Source organism: Schistocerca piceifrons, chromosome 2 (assembly GCF_021461385.2).
Source record: "Schistocerca piceifrons isolate TAMUIC-IGC-003096 chromosome 2, iqSchPice1.1, whole genome shotgun sequence".
Taxonomy (NCBI): domain Eukaryota; kingdom Metazoa; phylum Arthropoda; class Insecta; order Orthoptera; family Acrididae; genus Schistocerca; species Schistocerca piceifrons.
In genome coordinates this window covers 420443806-420460301 of record NC_060139.1, presented here as the reverse complement: position 1 = coordinate 420460301, position 16496 = coordinate 420443806, and the positions used below count along the sequence as shown (strand labels likewise).

Below are 16496 nucleotides of genomic sequence, written 5' to 3'. Positions count from 1 at the left end.
ATGTCTGATGCTGTATGCAATACTGCCAAAGTTTCTATGACGAAAGCAGTACAGGAGTTGGTGGAAATAAACCAAAAAGGAAATAGATCCTGGGGTACACGTTTATGACAGTGAATCTCCTACAAATGTTACTGAAATGTGCGAGTCTGAAGATGGGATCTGGATGAAAAGGGGTCACACATCTCTGAGTGGAGTTGCATCTGTTATTGGAATTGACTCAGTAAAGTTTTAGATCTAGGAATAATGTCTAAATACTGCCACCAGTGTGCAACAAAGAAAATGTCCAACAATGAAGATAGTGAGAAACTGTGGCAAGAAAGGATGCAGAAGCATGCTCTAAAAATTAAAGCAGCTCAAGTGGGGGCATGGAGGCTGCTGCAGTTGTGAGGATGTTCTACAGATCTGAGGACCAGTATGGTGTTTGATATACTAAATATCTTTGTGATGGGGACGCCTCCTCATTCAAAACTGCAACAGATAAAAATTCATACAATGCAACAGTAGAAAAGTTGGAATGTGCTGGCCACATCCAAAAGCTGCTTCGTGGCAGGCTTCATCACTTCCTGAAAGAGAAGAAAGGTGAAGTACTTGAGGATGGAAAACCACTAGGAGGAAAAGACAGGCTTACTCTGAAAGAAAATGATTCTCTTCAGTTATTTTATGGGAGAGCTATCAGGAAAAACACGCATAATTTAGAGGCAATGAGGCGTGCTGTGTGGGCAATTTTTTCCCACAAACTATCCACTGACCAGCCCGGTCGATTAGCTGTGCAGTCTAATGCACTGCTTTCTGGGTGGGAAGGCATGGTGGTCCTTGGCATGAATCTGCCCAGCGGATTAGTACCGAGGTCCACTGTGCCGGCCAGTCTGTGAATGGTTTTTAAGGCGGTTTTCCATCTGCCTTGGCGAATGTGAGCTGGTTCCCCCTATTCTGCTTCAGTTACACTATGTCGGCGATTGCTGCGCAAACACTATCTCCACGTATGCGTACACCATAACTACTCTACCATGCAAACACTGGGTTTACACGTCTGGTGTGAGATGTTCCCCGGGGGGGGGGGTCCTCTGGGGGCCGAACCACACAACAACCTTGGGTTCGGTGTAGGGCTGCAGTTGGTTGAGTGGACTGCTGTAGCATGTTGTGGGGTTGTGAACCACTGAGCACTGAGGGCTATGGTGGGGACGAAGCCTCTCCATCATTTCTAGGTCACCAGTTCCACAGAATACAATACAATACAATCCATTGACCAAACACCAATGCCCAACCTGCGTCTGAAAGACAGTTGGTGTAAGTTCATCAACATAAATGAGACGTATTCACATAGACTTCACAGACAGATACAAAATGCAAATGAAAGCTTCAATAATTTAATTTGGATTACATGCTTAAGAAGGACATTCTGTGGAACTTGAAGTACTCACAATACGTGTCTATGATGCAGTTTTATGTTACAATAACATAAATAATGGCAGAATTGAAGTACTGAAGAGAGTTGATATAGATCCTGGTGTGTTTATAACAAAAGCATTTTACACCATCAATGAGAGTAGGATCAGGAAAGCTAACAGATCAGTGTCTTACCTGCAAATACAGGCCAGGCATATTTGAAGAGGAGAGAAGAGAAACCTGGAGGATGAGGAGTATCAGTATGGAAGATTTTAAAATTGAGGTAAACTTATTAGATGTAGAAGTATGAGAAGAAAATCTTTGAACCTCATTTTTCCTGTTTTACATTTTTCACATTCTTAGAAGCTTTTTTTGCAAAAAGTACATGCACTAATTCAATGAATATTTCAGGAACTGTTTGCAATGTGTTGCTGTCTCCCTGTAACTAAAAACTACAGGATCGTGCAATTATATTCTGATTATTAGATGACTGTATGTAGAAAAAAAAGTTAATTTTGGATGTGCAAAATTGAAAACTCTGTTAATGATACAATTTGTTCCATAAATTAATAACTGTAATTCTATGGTCTCATAATCTTCTCAGGACACTATAATAATATTTTCAGATTAATTGCATAATTTGAATTTGAGTTATGCTTTTAACAAAAAAGACAATAAAAAATTAAGAATTCAAATTTATCGCAATATATTAATCCTGCCTATTTTATTATATTTTTCCGTTAAAACACAGCTCTTTTGCTTTACACATGCAAAATTTTAGATTTGTGCATTAATAAATTTGGCTGTAATGATTTTTTAAATAAACGTTTACATTTTCTGTTACATCCCCCTTTAACACCACCACTTATATGGAAAGTTGTCTTAAAGCAAATCTGTAATTCATTTTCATAGCGAATCTATGTGTGACAATACTGTCACCACAATAATAATTTCATACAATGACTTTTCACAATATTTGAACTCGCATAATGTAACAAAACAGTGCAAGAAAAGAATGTATTTCACGTAATTCCTTCAATGTTCATAGGTGATTTTTGTAGTGCATTATATAAATATGCAAATGATCATATCTGTGAGGGGGGAGAGAATTGGCATTGCTCTGAGTAGTGAAATATTTTCTACTCTGACCTGTGAAATGAATGTTACCAAGTGATTTACAGCTCAATGTTTATGTGACCTACTGTGTGTATCATTTCTTATATCACCAAGTTCTCACTCTCTCATTATAATTATCCCTCTACATCTACGTGATTACTCTGCTATTCACAATAAAGTGCCTGGCAGAGGGTTCAATGAACCATCTTCAAGCTGTCTCTCTACCGTTCCACTCTCGAACAGCACGCAGGAAAAACAAGCGCTTAAATTATTCTGTGCAAGCCCTGATTTCATTTATTTTATTGTGATGATCATTTCTCCCTATGTAGGTGGGTGCCAACAGAATGTTTTTGAAAAAGGAGGAGAAAACTGGTGTTTGAAATTTCACGAGAAGATCTCATCACAACGAAAAACGCCTTTGTTTTAAAGATTGCCACTCCAATTCACGTATCATGTCTGTGACACTATCTCCCTTATTTCGCGATAATACAAAATGAGCTGCCCTTCTGTGTACTTTTTTGATGTCATCCGTTAGTCCCACCTGATGCGGATCCCACACCACACAGCAATACTTCAGAATAGGGTGCACAAGCGTGGTGTAAGCAGTCTCTTTAGTAGACCTGTTGCACCTTCTAAGTGTTCTGCCGATGAATTGCAGTCTTCGACTTGCTCTACCCACAATATTATATATGTGATCATTCCAATTTAGGTTATTTGTAATTGTAATTCCTAAGTATTTAGTTGAATTTACAGCCTTCAGATTTGTGTGACATATCGCGTAATCGAAATTTACCTGATTTCTTTTAGTACTCATGTGAGTAACTTCGCACTTTTCCTTATACAAGGTCAACTGCTACTTTTTGCACGATACAGATATCTTATCTAAATCATTTTGCAAGTCATTTTAATCATCTGATGACTTTACAAGATGGTATAAGACAGCATCATCTGCAAACAATCTCAGATGGCTACTTATAATTATTGTTACTGTATCATACTCGGTAATTAGTATTCATAAATACTTCACTGTTCCACTCTGCATTCATTCCCACACACATTCATACATAACTACATTTCTTGTCAGTGAGGTCCTCCTGGTACCTACCATCACACTTATATTTATTTTCCTCTATTAATCGAGGTGTGGATTTGAATCATTCACTTAAACCCCTTATCTTTATATAAAACGACTACTAAGTTCTTAACTAACCATAGGTCAGCCAGCATAACAAGCATACTTCAAACATTTTTGAGCAGAGTAGCTTACAAAGTGTTCCTTCTCATACTCCTGAAATATCACAAGTGTCTTGCAGAGTCCCCACCAGTACTAAAATTCTACTTACTCCTTCGAAACTGATATTAGTGAGCTCTTGTGTTGGTCTTCATGTTGTAGGCTTATACTGTCCAACATGTCATATTCTTCATTACTATACTTACATTCTGATGATTTTATTCAGTAAATTAAATTGCTTCTACAGTACTACACATGCTGTATTCATAGTGGTCTTTATACTAGTCATGTTTTGGCGTTTATTCAGTAAATTAAATTGCTTCTACAGTATTACACATGCTGTATTCATAGTGGTCTTTATACTAGTCATGTTTTGGCGTGGTACTTCTTGTTGCTTATAAAGATTTTGTAACTATTTATACGTTATACAGATTTGGGCGTCTTGTAATCTAGCATAGATTTCATGTAGAATAGTTCTCTTCTAAGCCATTATGACAAGAATTTAGTATACCTTGGGTTACTGTATAACAGTTCTTTTGTAAACAGTCACACTCTGCACTTAGTAAACGTAGTTAGTTAGTTATATCCTTATCATTTTTTCTGTTCCTATCTTTTTTATTCCTAATCTTAAAACCAATATTTACATCTGTACACTGTCTGTGTATTGCGTCCCTCATGTCTTGGTCTTTATTGTGACATAAAAAATACTTGTTTCAGTGTTGCATGACCCAGTATCTTCTTCATTGATAGTCAAGGGAACAAATGCAGCTGATTGCTGTTTTCTGGTGGTGATGTTGGAATAGCACCATTAATTCTACCACGACAACTATACGCACTGCGTGCTCTCTGCTATATCAGTTTGTGTCCTAGTTATTATGTAAATTCTGCTCCCCTTGGCTAGTTTCTCTTCCTTGTATTGGACAAGCAGTTACTGGTCTGTACTCATTACAGTTACATTACTTGGTTCCTATGGTATGTAGGACCTGGCCAGTCATTATATCAGTCTCTCTTGTTTGAATTTTGTGGGTCCCATTGGCTTGGCTTGTACGAACAGTTATCTCTCGTTTGATCACCACTTTTCCGACTATTACCGAAATTTGTACGCCTGTTATCTGGTGATGACATGCACACTTGCAGCTGTCGTGGTTGTTGTTGTTATTACTAGGTTGGCTGTTCCCATTGCTCTGAATTTTCAGTGCCCATTCGAACTGTCTCCTTGACCTTGGTCACCTTCATTTGTGTAATCTATAGAGTCCAACACTGAGAGAAAATACTCTAGGTCTGTCTCAGTTATAGCGACCAATTTCTCTCATAAATTCAAATGCAATCTAGTTTTCAAGATCTTTTAACATGTATGAATGTGAGACAGGGGATACATGACGAGTCTCTCATGCCAATACTAATGTAATACAGGGTCCTGTTCTCTACGAGTGTGGTACTGGTTTGTGTAGCAAGGTATCTCATTGTTTTGCCATTGGCATTGTGATTATACATGCTGAAATCTCTCTCAGCGGCATCATGAATTTGCAGAGGTGAAAAGGTATTTTGCCTTTCATTTGCTGAGCACTCTTGCACGTTTCCTGTGTTAACAGTAGCTGTTTTGTTCAAATGAACTCTGCCAGTGGCCAGTTCAGAATGACTTTATTGTACGGCAGCTCTGACATCTGCCTCTACATTGGTAATGATTTTACTTTCCTTTTTGAACATCCATTTTTTGATTTCATTTCTGTACATTCGATGCTGCAGTACAAATTTTTCCATGAGTATGGTGTCATTGTTGAATGCCCCACTTCTGCGCTGTTGTTCAACTTCTTTATGTCAATGTCATCACATTTTTGTTATAGTTTCATAAACCCAATGTCTTCTGACAGTTTTTCAATTTGCCGAGGAGTTCATTGCAAATTGAATGTTGCAACAAAACATCTGCCTGAATTGTAGATCTATCTGCGCTAACATGTCACATGCAGTTTGCTAATTGTTTTGCTTTTTTTTCAGCTCATTGAATCTACCAGTAGTTTTATTTTGTTCTTTGAGTAGCTGTGAAAATTATTGTTTGTTGACATTTGTCATGCCCTTTCACTGTAAACATTTTTTGTTCTCGCAACATCGAACTATTGAACAATTCAGTTAGCCACACTGCCTCTTTCCAAGCTATTAGGTGAAAAAGCACTCTGTGTGAACAACTGTGTCAGCATTTCATCTAATGCCTGCAATGAAATGTTTCCTAATAAAAATTTTCCATCTATAGTTTCTGTTACATTTAAATCATGGCTGTTGCACACATAGCTGCCATCTTGTTGCTTAGCTGTGTTAAGTCATTTCAGTTTGTTCATTCATATTATTTCCTGTTTCTGGTTACTAAAAATATTTCCATTCATTTCATTGCTTTCTTCTGGTTCCATTTTGCTGAATACATATTTTTCACTTACATTAATTATTATTTATGCTATAACAATGAAAATAATCAGTTATTGAAAATATAGTGTAAATGGATAGATAAATAATCTACTCACCAAGAGGCAGCAGGGGAACACACTCACAAAAGGATTTAACATTTAGAAGACTTCCCTCTTATATTAAAGTTACCAACCATTTCCTAGATTGTCTCAAATTTGTTCCCGTTCCACTCCCACCACACACCTTGCTTGACACTATTGATGCCATATCCCTCTATACCAACATCTCCAATTTACACAGTCAGTCTGCTGCTGAACATTTCCTCAGTAACGCCCACCTGATTCCAAACCTATGACATCCTTCTTGCTCACATTAATCAACTTTATGCTTACCAACAATTACTTCACCTTTGAGGGGCACACATACAAATAGATCAGGGGTATGGCCAAGGAAACCAGGATGGCTCCTTATATGCCAGTGAGCTTTCCTGGAATCCATAAATCTTCAGCCCCTGGTTTGGTTTAGATATATTGATGACATCTTTGCCGTATGGACTCATGGTGAGGCAGACCTGTTAAAATTCCTGGAATACCTTATCCCAAGTAAATTTCAGATGGTCCTATTCTGAATCCTACGTCACTTTCCTTGATGTTAATCTCATCCTCAATGAAGGCCAGCTACACACTTTCATCCACATCGAACCCACTAACAAACAACAGTACTTACATTTTGACAGAAGTCATCCTTTCCACGTCAAACGTTCCCTCCCATACAGCCTTGTCATTCGAGGCAAATGTATTCGTTCAGATGCAGGTCCCTTACAGCAATACTCCACCACTCTAACTTCAGCCTTTACAGAATCTAATTGTCCCAACAACCTAGTTCAAAAGCAGATTTTCTGGGCCATCACATCCACTCTAGTACCGCTGATACCTCCAAAAAAAATTTTGGAACATATCACTTGTCACCCAGTGTTACTCTGGTCTTGAATGTATCAATCAGCTACTTCGACAAGACGATGGCTTCCTAAAATCATGCCCTGAAATGAGATACATTCTGTCTGAGACTTGGCCCATCACACCTGGAATACCTTTTCGTCACCCTCCCAATCTCCGCAATATACTTGTCATACCCTAAACTCCTTCTGCACCCATCTCCCTACCCTATGCCTCCTACCCCTGTGACCATCCCAACTGCAAGACTTACCCTATGCACCCTCCTACCACCATCCATTCCATCCCTGTAACTGGCAAAACCTATACTAGTAAAGGCAGAGCCATCTGCGAACAATACATCATACACCAGTTGTTAAGTAAACACTGTTCAGCCTTTTACATCAGCATGACTAACGTCAGGATGAAGGGGTACAGGAAGAGTGTGTATAAAGGCGAAACATAATATCCTGTTGCAGAACATGCTGTACAACATGACAGTCATGACCGCGGTGCCTGTTTCACCAAAGTGCCAACTGGATTTTCCCCCCAGACACCAGCTTCTCAGAACTCCGCAGATGGGAACTAGCACTACAACATGTCCTTGGTTCTCGCCACCCACCTGGCCATAATTTACATTAATTCTTTCCATCTCAGCATTTATTCACAGTAACTACTCGTTTGTTCACTCCACTTTCGTTTTCTACATCTTTCATTTTCTGACTTTATTTTTCGATGTCCAGCTCCTGCCTCTATTACATACAATGCACTTACCTTTTCACTCTTATTAACTCATACACGATATTTTAGTAGTAGTCTCTGTCTTTCATATTACTCTGTCTTCCACCTTTAAGCTCTCAGGTTTTCAAATCTCTTTCTGTGCAGTCCCCAACTATCAGTCTTTCCTTCTCATCCCGTCCGGTAAGTCTCCCCTGACCCAGGGTTCTGGGTGACTTTTCTGAACTACACCCCTTTCCCTAAACCTCTTGAGTCCTTTTTCCTTCACCCCTCTTCCTTTCCCTTCAACTCTTCTACCAGAAGAAGGAGCCACTAGCTCTGAAGGCTTGTGAAAGTTAAATCCTTTTGTGTGCGTGTTCCCATGCCACTGCTTGGTAAGATTATTTATGCTATGCTTGTATATTCATTTTCATCAAAATTAATTTTCTGTTGCTGTTTTGTATCACTGTTTTTCATTTTCTTTCGAGTTTCCTTCTGGGCTTTTGTTTCCCTTCTTTATTTTGTTATTGTCATTTTCTTGATGATCTTGCATCACACAACGAAGGTAATTTACATCATTATCAAGTGAACAATAAAATGTTTTACAATACTTTCAGCAAATTGTATTTACAAAATTCAATAAGCAAATTCCATGTAAGGTTACCACTTCTAATGTTAAAGTTGCACTATTTACCAATCAGTTAAGTGTTGTGGCATCCCTTACAGAAACTGAAAGAACTATGGAAAATATTCTACAAAGATTTTTATACAGTATTAATATTTGTATGTATTGTCCTTTCTGAGCAATATTAGGTGCTGATTTTTCTGGAAAAATTTAAGATCGTCATTTTAGTTCTTTACTGTGCAGTCTTCCAGTCTCTGCAAATTAATTGTGGTCTGGCAAAAACAAATCTTGCATTTTTCCTACACAGATTTAGTGATTGCCTTTTTCACCTTGTTGTGTTGTGAATTCTGTATACTATCAATCCTTTTCTCACTTTGGGTTGATAAAGAAATTATCTGAACAACTTTTGTGCTCATAAACTCTTATATTTTCATTTTAAAAGTGGAGTTTTTATTACAGAGCATTAACATGGTGGATTCATCCAACATGCTCCAGCAATAGCTTATACAGAAGAAAGTAATTAAAAAAATTGAATTAGCCCAATCTTCAACATTCATTTATGACCTAATAGGTATTATGATTTCCCAGTTCCTATTGCTATGTACAGTTTACCATAAGTGGTTGCAAAATTATAAAGTTTATTATCAAAAAATAAAAAAAAAACATCTTTCCTCACTCCTTCTTCCTAAATACATTACAGATTTGAGGGCCCTGTTGACAACTCTACAAACATTCTCAACTGTGGAGAGATCCAGTGGTCTTGCTAGCCAAGGTGGGATCTGGCAAGCATGAAGACATGCAGCACAAACTCTCACCATGTGCAGAAAGGCATTATCATGCTGAAGTGTAAGCCCACAATGGCTTGCTTTGAATGGAACAAAACGAGGCATAGGATATTGCCAATACACTACTGTGCCCTAAGGGTGCTGCAAATGACAACCAAAGGGGCTCTGCTATGAATAGAAATGGCGCTCCTGATCGTCAGGCTGTAGAGCAGGCAACAGTCAGGTTGGTATCCCAGCCCTATCCAGGGTGTCTTCAGACACTTCTTCAGCCTGGAATCTCATTTACTGGAGTAGAATTGTCTTCGTGGTGAGTCCCCTTTCAAAATGAACCCTTATGACCAGCAAAGATGTGTCTGAAGATGCCCCGGACAGTGGTGCGATTCTAACCTGACCGCCGTCTGTCATACAGCACAACAACTACGAGTGATAGTCTGGGTTCCCATTTCATTTCATAGCATGACTCCTTTGGTTATCACCTGTGGCACCCTTCCAGCACAGTGGTATATCAATGATATCCTATTCTCATTTTCTTGTCCTTCATGGCAAGACATCAATGACATACATTTCAGCAAGACAATGCCTGCTGGCAGACAGCGAGAGTTTCTACTGCATGTCTTCACGTTTGCCAAACCCTACCTTGGTCAGCAATGTTACCAGTTTGTCACCAATAGAGAGTGTTTTGAGCATTACAAGCATGGGCTTCCAACCTGCTTGTGATTTTGACAATCTAATGTGCCAACTGACTGAATTCGGCATGATATCGCTCAGGAAGACATCCAACAACCCAATCAATCAATGACAAACTGAATAACTGTTTGCATAATGGCCAGAGGTTGACCAACTCATTTTCACTTGCCCAATTTCTGAAGCTCTTCCCTTAAATATATCAAACAATTTTTCTGAAACTGTAATCACTTGTCTGTCTGTAGATGTAATTTATATCTATTGATTTTTGTCCTCTTTGGATAATTCCTTCATGGTGTTTGTTTGTTTTTGTCTTAGGGTGTATTAAGTCATATATAAACAGGAACACAATTTTGAGAAGTAACTGTTCTGAAACACATTGTAGTTTATTGTCATTTTGGTCAGTCTGTAATTTGCATTTGAAGTTCTCAGATCATAACTGGTAGTCTAAGTTGTTTGCAAGCAGTTACTAATTTAGTTGTTTTGTACGAATATCTTTTGTTTTGGAAACACACCAGAACAGTTCTTCTTTCAGCTTCAACCAGTAGAATTTGTACCTGGCACTTCATACAGTGGGTCATATGTAGTCATTCTCAGAGTCAGTCATCCATAGCTGTGCAGTAAAACACAAGCTTTTTTTTCATGAATTTTGATATCTGAAAACCTGAAGCTGTATTTACACACCACTATAATAAAACAGACTAAAGTTAAATTGCTATGTAGTGAAACAATGAGAAGATACTATTATTATGGCTGTCTATTGTGAAAAAGTAGAAAATTTCAAGTTATTGTGAAAATATGAAATCCATGGTATGTGAGTCAAGAAGGAAAGAAATAGAATGAGGCATATGAGTCAACTAACAGTGTCCTTTTCAAATTATAAATCTTGGGCCATACTTCTCAGACACCATTATTTCTAAAAGCTTTCTTTCAACAAGCCATGATTACCATTGTGGCATTTGTCCAGGATTCTTTGAAAAAGAACTGAATACTAGTGTTGAGCTGTATGTTTCAGATGAAAGGGGAGAAATAGTATGCAGATGTAAAGAAAGACAGTATCAACACCATTTTGTGTGGAACAGAAAGACTCAGTGGATAGCAGTGCTCCCACGCTACATATCTACTTTCTTCTCATGTACTTTATGCTTTTCTATTCACCACCTCCCCCCCCCCCCCCATTTCCAGGCTTTTTTTCATCCTGTAGTTCCCTTCTCAATCTGCACATCATCTGAGCACTTTCCCTCCCCATCACCTAACTTCCTCATCACTCTTGTTACCATCACCCCTTTCATTTATCTCAATCTCCATCCACACATGGACAAAGGATCAGATGCAAAACTTTCAACAATGACCACCTGCAATACAAGAAATTGCAAAGACAACCAATAGAAATACACAAAAAAATGTATAATATTAATCTTCACTGACTGCCAAGGGAATAGTTCATACTTTGTAAAAGATGTTTACAAATCTCATACCTCTGTTTGCTGATCCTTATGCAGAGATATTCTCTCCATCAGCTCTGGCAAATACACATGATGTTTGTTTCGTTGCTTCGCAAGGTATAATAATATGATCAAAAATACAGTTATCATCTTCTGTATTGGTATGCTGTGATCTTCCTGTAATGAATCATGAAATGGTAGTATCTGTCCTTCACAATAAAACAAACACACACACACACACACACACACACACACACACACACACACACACACACACACACACACACACACTACGAATATTGCTGATGTATCTCATAATCAAGATGCGTGCCTATGAGCCTGGTACACAAACTTTAAATTGTATTACCATAACACAAAAAAATCAAATCAAATTATTATTTCATACTAAACATGATCAATCCTATTTGTTATTACAGCAGGCAAAATATATTATTACGTCTCATGTTAATAAACTGGTTATGCATATACGAATGAATGGATGCTAGTTACTGAATACGTCTCATGCATAGGAAACATACTGTACAACAGTTATTAAAGGCTGTTAGGCTGATTGCTAATATGTATATCTCCAGTCCATAAAATAAATTAGGTGTCTGTTAGTGTCTGAAAATGTTACATTGAGTATTAACTTATAAATAAATAAAGGTAGGAGTTAAGGGTAACAGCACACCACGTAGTTGAGTTGCTGAGTGGTCTAGAGGCACACAAACTGAAGACACTGCTAAGATTTTGGACAATGTCCACCTTCAGAGCTAATTAGCCACTGGGATCATGAGGATAAGATTAGAATAATTACAGCACACACAGAGACATTCAAACAATCATTCTTCCCACACCCCATACATAAATGGAATAAGTAGAAACCTGCCCTAGTAACTCGTACAATGGGACATACCCTCTGTCACACACTTCACAGTGGTTTGCAGAGTATAGATGTAGATGTAGAAGAAGGTCAGCATCCAAAAGCCCAGCAATGTTTTCAGTCTTGTTTATGTGCCTATCAACCACTAAATACCTCAACTATACAGCAAGCTGTTACCTTTACTTCTTCCATTCTTTATATTCCACTAAAGAATTTCCAATAATACAGTACCATATACATCATCTGATCAAAAGTATCTGGACACATAATAGCCAACACTGATAATGGTGTGTCTCCATCCTTCACCTTTACAATGGCTTGAACTCTGCTGTGGGCAGAGGTGTCTGAATGTCTGTGCAAGATAGGCAGTCCATTTTTCTTCAAGAGCTGAAACTAGAGAAGGAAGTGATGTTGGACATTAGGGTCTGAGGTGAGGCTGGTGTTCTAACTCGTTCCAAAGGTGCTCCACTAGGTTCAGGTTGCAATTCTGGGCAGACCAGGGCATTTCAGGAATGTTATTGTCTGCACACCATTGCCTCACAGTGTAATGCAACTGGTAAGTGCACCTCCTTTTTGACTACTTTTGGAGAATCCAGTACAAATGAGTCCACAATACAATACAATGAGACAAACTGTAGCTCTACATTTACCATACTCTTTATGCTGTAATCAGAATCATCTTTCATTTGATAAACAGAAATAAAGCATGAAGCTAAATCAGATTTATTTTTAGAAAATGATTATTTTTCAGATTTCCAATTTAATTCAAAATTGTAGTCACATTTGAAATTACATTGTCGTTCTGTAATTTATTCTGAGTAATAACTTGACAATATTTGTAAAAGAACTTACTGTGTATTAACATCTCTTTATGTAAAACCAAAATTGTGTAAACTCAATATGCTGCTACTTCTCCCAACATCTTTCTTCTTGTTGAGCTGTGGAAGTGGTTGTTGGAGGAAGTTGGTGTGAGTTGAGGAACTGTCAAGTTGGGTATTGGTAACGGCCGAAATATTTTGTTAGCAATGAGCATATGTGGAAATAAAAAAGTACTGTACACGATGTGAAGAAAATAAAACATCAGACGAAAGAAACAGAAACCAGTAGTGTTCAGATTTAATGTCTAAACCTGATCTTACAGCCTCGGCATAACAATGTTTATTTCTGCGTGCCATGACCTTCAATGAGCCACAAATTCAACAAGCAGCAACAAGGAGGAGGAATTGAGCGACTTTCCTTCTGACTTATTTATTAGATGCACCTACTTAACGATACAAGCTAGTAAAGTGTACTTGCCCTGAATTTTTGTTTCCGATTGTTTTATACAATAGTACAGGGAAGGGTTGGCTCTGCAGATGTTGCCTTAAAACAGAGTGCATTGTCGTGCTGTTACAAACAATCACTGTCTCCAAACTGTGCCTCTCAGCATGCAGTACACTATGCTGTAAAACGTGTTCATGCCCTCCTGCATTTAGCATTTTCTTAAATGAAGTAAGGTGGGCACAGTGCAATAAGAGGTCACATCCTAACCATAAAAAGCACCCCCATACTGTAACTCAACTTCCTCTGTACTTCACTGTTGGCATTAAAGGTAATGACACATAATGTTCTCAAGGCATTCACCGAATGCCACAATATATAGCGCAGATTGTAACTCTAAATCCATGATTTCCAGTCATCCAGTGTCCAGTACCACTGCTCTTTATACCATCTCATCTCACGAGTCTATTAGCACCAACTATCATGGCTTATAAGGAGCCGCTCGACCATTGTACCCCCTTTTTTTCAACTGCCTACTTGCAGTCATTGCTACTAGGACTGCTTGTAGCACTTTGTAACTCATGAGTGATTCTTTTTGCTAAATTCATGTAATATCTTACAACCACCCTCTGCTAAGCTCAACACCTCCAGTCAGTCAATACAAGAGGCCTCCGTGGCCTTGGTTTAGCTGGAGTTGTTCTTCCGCATTTCCACTTCACACAGTCACATCACCAACAGTCAACTTCGGCAGCTCTATGAGGGTTCAAATCACCTTGATGGATTTGTTACTCAGGTGACTTCCAACGACTAGTCCACATTTAAAGTCCCTGAGCTCTCCTGACCAATCCATTATGATGTTACTGCTTCTCTAAGGACAACACACTCATTTCTTACTGGTGGGGCTACCTCTCATGACATTTAGTGGTTAATTTCACATTACACAGGGAAGCCCAGATACTTTTGATTAGGTAGTGTATTAGAAGATGTTTTGTATAAAACAGGAAACAGCATACTTTCCTACAAAAGAAAAAATGTTTTCACTTATTTCATTCTACACTACATAGTCATTTCTGATAGCAAAATTAAGGTCCTTTGTGGGCAATCTTCATAGTGGTTTACTAAAAGTACACAAAAAAATAAAGTTCTTCACAGCATTACTATGTCAACATGATATTTTTTTTATGTCATTGGTTTCATGCCAAAATATATGACTTGTCTCCTGAGCACCTAACACAAGTATAGTTTCAATAAACAGTATAATTAAATAAGTGCTACTGCATACAGCCTGTTCGTGTTCCAGTAGGGAAAAAAAAAGTTTGCAAGCACATTCATACTACTACAAATTACGAAGTACTGTACACAAACAGTGTTGAATTGACGGGAAACATCAGGAATGTAATATAATGTCAATGGATTCTCCCATTACTTTAAAGGAAAAATTTTACACTCAATACAGAAAACATTCTTGTATCTGCATTTTACTGCACTTTATTCATGAGGAATGCATACAAAATAATCTGTAATACAGGGCTTGAACAGTGTGAAAAATAAAATTAAGCTTTTAATTCCAGATATAGAAACCTGATGAATGATCAATCACAGTACATACACAGTGCAGATACACTGAGGAAATACTGAGTAACATTTAGACCAACAGGTATTCACTATTAATTTTTACTTGATTGTAGAAATAAATAGGAGCTGTTACTCACATTACTGTCTGTGATGTCAAACGATTCCTGAGCTGAGTAGGAACTGCTGCAAGAATTTTTATGTTGTCTGGATAATAGTAGTCGAGTCACAGCAGGCCAAAGTACGGGTGATGACGGATCATATAATGCAGCCAATCTCTATAAAATAACAATAATCCATCACAATTTGTCGTATAATAAAAGAAACATTTGACAGTTTATTTTCCATTCTCTATCTTCCTCTATTACCTCCCCCCTTCCTAAACCCACTCTCTCTCTCTCTCTCTCTCTCTCTCTCTCTCTCTCTCTCACGCATACACGCATGCACACACATGCGCGGGTGTGTGGACACACACACACACACACACACACACACACACACACACACACACACACTTATTTTCATTTCAGCCCTGGATTATGTCCTATGTTTTCTTGCATTTGAATTTTATTCTGCTTATATCTTACTTAGAATTTCTGTTTAGAGCTCATGCACTTCATTAATGCCTCAATAAAGCCAAGACCACTCATTTGGAGCTTTAGAGGAATATTTAATTAATGTTAAATCTTAATTCTGTGCCTTCTCTTTGCATTAAATAATTCAAAAGCTTAAAATATTTTCGATATTCAAATATTGTGAAATATTTCTGACCTTCAAAAATGGCATACATGGTAAAAGAGATAATATTTGCAGTATTTTTGTTCAATCTGAAAGATCAACACTATTTGGAAAGAGCTATAGTTTGCTGGTGCATAATGGCCAGTAGGATTTTCTTTTATTTTTACCTCCAACACTTCTTCTCCTAGGTATGGCAAATGTGTACTAACAAATTGTAGATGGTGGCCCGCTTGTACTGGTCGACATATAAGGGCTTGAAGTAGTGAAGGTTCACTCAAGCAGCGCCATAATGCAGCTGAAACAATGAAAGTAAACATTTTGCTGTAGCAGCCATTTCTCAATTTTTGTTGACACTCTTAATTTTCTTTGGTTTTTGATTGACTTCCTCTTCAACAGTGAAACAAGCAGATGAGAGAGGGAAGTATACTTTTAAAATCATAATTTAATATCTAATTCACGCCACTACATGGGTTTGTAGAGGAGAGCAGTAGACTGTTCCTGGGATACAAATGACATGAAATGGGTCATATCTCTCTGGAAGCCACAGGTGGAAAACATATCTCTCACATCCACTCAACACCATGCATCTAATCATGCATCCCAAAGTGGTATTCTGCCAAGCACCCTATCTACATAATATCCTGCTCAGGGTTCATTTCGCCATGAAAGCCACAAGTGTATTTACAACTGGTCTACCTAGCTGCACAGTATGCTTCTCAGCATTA

General features: G+C 38.1%; 1 protein-coding gene across 1 annotated transcript in view; it reads right to left on the bottom strand.

Moving 5' to 3' along the window:
• Positions 1-16496, bottom strand: part of LOC124775860 — a 416537-nt gene that overhangs the window by 230023 nt on the left and 170018 nt on the right. Inside the window, exons 12-14 of the mRNA XM_047250694.1 lie at positions 15939-16066; positions 15174-15311; positions 11352-11495 (exon numbers count right to left, since the gene is read on the bottom strand). Coding sequence (XP_047106650.1) covers positions 11352-11495; positions 15174-15311; positions 15939-16066 — 410 coding nt within the window. The remainder of the gene's footprint in view (positions 1-11351; positions 11496-15173; positions 15312-15938; positions 16067-16496) is intronic.